The sequence below is a fragment of the Octopus bimaculoides genome, chromosome 13 (genome assembly GCF_001194135.2).
Source record: "Octopus bimaculoides isolate UCB-OBI-ISO-001 chromosome 13, ASM119413v2, whole genome shotgun sequence".
NCBI lineage: Eukaryota > Metazoa > Mollusca > Cephalopoda > Octopoda > Octopodidae > Octopus > Octopus bimaculoides.
The window spans coordinates 33,975,986-33,980,999 of NC_068993.1; the positions used below are offsets into that span (position 1 = coordinate 33,975,986).

The 5,014-nt window shown below is 36.2% G+C and overlaps 1 protein-coding gene across 1 annotated transcript in view; it reads right to left on the bottom strand.

Moving 5' to 3' along the window:
• Positions 1–561: 561 nt before the first annotated feature.
• Positions 562–5,014, bottom strand: part of LOC106868724 (RNA-binding protein Pasilla) — an 11,060-nt gene continuing 6,607 nt past the window's right edge. Inside the window, exons 3-4 of the mRNA XM_052972250.1 lie at positions 4,446–4,871; positions 562–4,015 (exon numbers count right to left, since the gene is read on the bottom strand). Of these exons, the coding sequence (XP_052828210.1) occupies positions 3,103–4,015; positions 4,446–4,871 (1,339 nt within the window). The 3' untranslated portion in view covers positions 562–3,102. The remainder of the gene's footprint in view (positions 4,016–4,445; positions 4,872–5,014) is intronic.

The following is a 5,014-nucleotide window of genomic DNA, read 5'->3' on the forward strand; positions in this document are numbered from 1 at the left end:
CGAGAGATCAAAGCTGAAGAAATTTTAGACAATGGGCACAGGAGTGGCTGTATGGTAAGCTTGCTTCCTAACCACATGGCTCCGGCTTTAGTCCCACGCTGTTGCACCCTCGGCAAGTGGCTAATATAGTCTCGGGTCAACTAAAGCCATGAGTGGATTTGGTTGATGGAAACTGAAAAACCCGTAGTGTGTGTGTGTGTGTATATATACATATATATATATACATATATATATATATATATATATGTATGTATATATATGTATGTATATATATATATGTGTATATATATATATATATATAGTTAAAAAAACAAAAAAACAAAAAAACAACAAAGTGAGGACGTGATATGGCTAGTATTATTGGACGATCAGGAAAGGAAACATATAACTCGTGTCTCCCCACCATAGTTTGACGACGTTTACATACTCGTAACTTAGCGGTTCGGCTAAAGAGGCCGAACCGCTAAGTACTAGACTTACAAAGAATCAGTCCTGGGGTCAATTTGTTCGACTGAAGGAGGTGCTCCAAGAATGGGTGCAATCAAATGATAAACAGGTAAAAGAATAAAAGCATGTTTGAAACACTGGACCGCATAGAAGGTAAATCTTTATTCCATCTGATCCTAGAATAACTTGATAAAGTAATCTCTTATATGAATTCCCTTTGTAAGCAATAACGAGAAATCCAGTGAGAAAATATTGTGGTATTACAGAATGTATGGGCCAGAGTTAGAAGGCGGTACTATAAACAAAAGCTTCAGTGCATCTGAGAAGCGATCCTCGGGTCCTACTTACCAAGTAAGATGAAAAATGCTACGAATAATTGTCAAGAGTAAATATGGCGACATTTAAAACATGGAAACAATGGTTTTGTACAAAATAGGTGCAGGCATTGTCGTGTGGTAAGTTGTTCGCTTTCCAACCACATGGTTTAGAGTTCAGTCCCACTGCATGATACCATGGGCAAGTGCTTTCTATTATAACGTCAAAGACTCGAGTAGATTTGGCTGGAAACCTCAAGAAGCATGCCTTCGTGCGCGTTATCCCTCATCTTTTGACAACAGGGTGATCATTCGTTAACATCAACGTAAACTTAGCGATTTGGATAAAGAGACAAGCAGAATAACTACCAAACTTAGAAAAATACTGAAGTCGCTTAGTTCGACAAGGCTCTTCAAACGGATGCCCCAGCATGGTTGCGGTTCCAATCGAATTAAAGACTAATATTTTGTCTCCAACAGCTGGCATCATTTCTAGCCTGGTTGTAATTCTCACTGGGTATAAATTCAAACATTAGAACTGAGCAGTCCTAAAACCTCTTTAGAAAGATAATTACCAAGTATGGTAGCTGCAGTGATCTGAAATTTCTTAAAGGTGAATATAGCCATTGGCGATCTTATTTGCTAGACAGTGCAAAGGAAGCAAATGCGTCGAGAATTTTCTTAGATTTACCAGTATGGCTATGAGGAATACAGTGGTTTACAAGTTACAATTACTGCAGGAACTAATGGTTCATGAAATACTATATTGTGAGTGAATGTAAAAAGTTAAAGAAAAGGGAGCACGCAGTAATCATAAGTGTCTTCACGTCTATATTGTTAGAGATTCAGGTCAAACAAGACCGTATAGTAATGTCCAAAAGGATACTTGTACATTTAAATAGTGCGCGCAAGGGTACCCCAATTTCTTTATCAACCTCGGGAGATAAAGCATAGAGATCGCGCTGGCATTGGTTTAAGGGGCCCAAGGTGCTCTATAAACTCAACCGTTACCTGCAACAGAACTCTCCATCCAAGGAACTTTAAAGTGATAAGATCTTACCTGCAGAGAACTTCCGACAAGATATCCACGAGTCTTCCTATGCACGTTCTTACGAAATTAGGAATAAAAGGGAAGTGCAACACTGACCCATCATTTCTCATGAAACTTGTCCATACGCAACATTCTCAAGTGAGCATGGGCTCACTAGATTGATACCTGAAAAGGAATCCTAAGCTGGCAACTCGATAGAAACTGGTTATTTCAAATTAACGACTAAAACGATATAAAATATGTACTTTATTGGCTATAAATCAAAACTAGGCTGAAATGAGATTTCCATTGCTTTCTTTAAGAGAATTTTCATAAAATTGATCTTGTTTGAACTCATTGACACCAACGTAAAGTCCTGGTCTGAGCAATTGTTTTTAAAGTAAGCAATGAGAAAAATTCCAACAGGAAAAATAAAGACTGAAGTTTTAATGTTAGTAAGAATGAAATTCTTGTAAAAAGTTAAACTAAAACAGCATTTGCTATAAGGAATAGCAGCAAATAGTACGATAACAATTTAAGAACAAAGAAATAACAATGAAATATTTTTAGGACAAAAGATGGTAACTGGCACACTTGTAAAATGAACAGAATTATGTTTGAGAAAATTGTTCAACACGAGACATGCGTGAGAATTTTCATGAAAAATCTCAGATATTGAAGATTTTCAAATTGTTGAATTTAAACTGAAACGATAAAGGATTTCGGAAAAGGGAATTCTAAACATGATGTATCCGAATATTTGTATTGAATCAAAATGTCTGAAGTGATTTAGTTTTGGGATTGTATGTTGTCTGAAAAGGAATGTTCGTTTGTATTGATATTGTACCGATTGATAAGTTTTAAAACGTTTAAGGATTTGAATTTTTACTTTTAAGTAAACGAGTTGAAAAGGAAGCTAAAACAGGGAAGGGGGAAAGATTAAGATGGAACGACGGACGGGCTACTTTAAACGGAATCTCCAATTTGAAAATCAATTTAGATAAAATATCAGTATATGAAAAACTTTTTTTTGAGAAGGAATTTTAAATGGTGTTGGGGAACTGTAAGAGTCATGTATACAATTCTTCCTTGCCCAACGAAGCTAAATAACTGCGACCAAAAGACAACATTGTCAAAAGTGTTAGTAAATAAATGCTTAATATAGAAATACACATGAGAAATATATTAGTAATCTAACTGAAGACTTGATCATTTATAGACACTAAGTTTCCAATTGAAGGGAAAATAAAGTTTGGCGTACTTCGCTCAGTCGAAACAGAAATCTCTTGAACAAAGTTTTTGAAAATCAAACTAATTTTTTGTCTGTTGTGACCTCTTTGTCTCTTCCTGCTGTAGACGATGTTGGATCAAAAACTGAGCTTTAGCAACATTTAAAGGGGTACCACTTATATCAACGAGGCGGTTTCGGGTTCCTGGTGCATAAACTCCTCTTTTAGATATCTGAACGACTGCATTTGTAAGTTGTTGAATTTCTACAATTCCCTTACCTTTAGGACCAAGAATGGCTCCAACAATTGTTTCAGGGACTTCTATTTCTTGTTTTGAGATAATGTTCGGTTTATCAGTTGGCCCACATAAACCGAGACCTAGACCGAAAGAATTGTTATTCATCCCAGAATAGTTTATGTCATCTATAGTTTTCGAAGAATTGCAGGGAAAACCAACACTATTCATATGGTAGTTGGCGTTGTTTATGATTGAACCTAATCCCACTTTTTCTCTTATGGAATAAACATCGTTGCTTCCGGTTGTATGTGTCGAGGAGAATGTCTCACAGTTGCTACCGATAGGACCATATTGGCTTCCAAGATTGTCACGACAAGTAGAATTACCGATAAAGGGGCTGTTTTGAGAAATTGAAGACTGTGTGCGATTTTTTCCAAGATTAGATATGTTATTCGAACAATAAGTTGTAAGTGATCCAGTGTTCAACATATTTGGTAATACTCCAAAGGAATTAACATGAGGAAGGCAGCCATAATTCGAGAGGGTATTGAAAGCTGAACTAATTTCATCTGTCGCAAGTTCAGAGTAGCCCAGATTCCGTAATGTCATCTTTAAGTTGTCTAATAATGTTGACGGAGTCAGGAGGTTATTATTTAGAATGCTGTTAATATTCAGATTACTCATGCTCGAAAACTCAAGTGAGTTTTTATCTCCGAATTCACTGCGCAGATTGTTAGATAAATCTCTCGAGTCATTCCTGTAAAATAATGAAAATTAACCAGCTGTGAGGAACACAGTAGAAGTGAGAAAGATTGAAGCAAAATTGTGAAACGAAATTAAATTCGAGTCGAATTCAGAGCAGATTATGTATGGTACTTGAAATGGACAACATTTAAAAGATTTAACTAATGCTATGAGAAAATAATCAAGAGCTTCAGTTTACGTCAAAGACAAAGCCCGGCACAACGTATTGGAATTCATTTTTTCTCTGAAGAGACAATGATTAGAAAGAGTGAAAAGATTAGAACAGGAGAGTCAGATCTTATATGTAACTTTCAGCTCCGGGATAATGAATTAACAATATTATAAGTAGGAGTTATCAAAACTATCGAATTAGCAAAAGACTAAATATTAAGTTCCATTATGTGAATTAAGTGAATATAGGAATGATTCAAAAGACTACTCACCTCTCAGTTGTATAAGAATTGGCAAAAGGCGATCCAGTAGGGCTAGCATTGGCAATGGGTCCAGGATAACCAGCATAACTAATTGTAGTGAAGTTACTGCTATATGGATCCTCGACTATCTTATGAAGAATCAGGTCGATGGCCTTTTTACTGGATGCTAAATCCCCCGCAATGGTCACACAACGTTCTGGCAGTTTGGTTTCACGAGACTTTTGTGATATCTGGACATAAGCACCAGTTTCTTCTTTAATCTGTTCAACATATTGCCCTCCTTTACCGATAATACGACCGGCTGTGCTGTTAGGCACGAGAATTTTCACGTGCATGAAAGTACCATCCAAACTGCCATTTGTCGTGGTACTACTATTGGAAATTGTTGAAGAGCGCCTTATAATCTGAGGATATGAAAGAAAAAAAAACAGCTCACTGTAAAGGTTTTGAAAGTGGAAAATAAAACTCCCAGAAATATAGGATTAGATTCTATAAAAGGAATGGAGAACACCTCGTTGGATTTAGATCTGAAGCAGCCCTCTTAAGTCTATGAAAAAAAAAAAAAAAAAAAAAAAAAA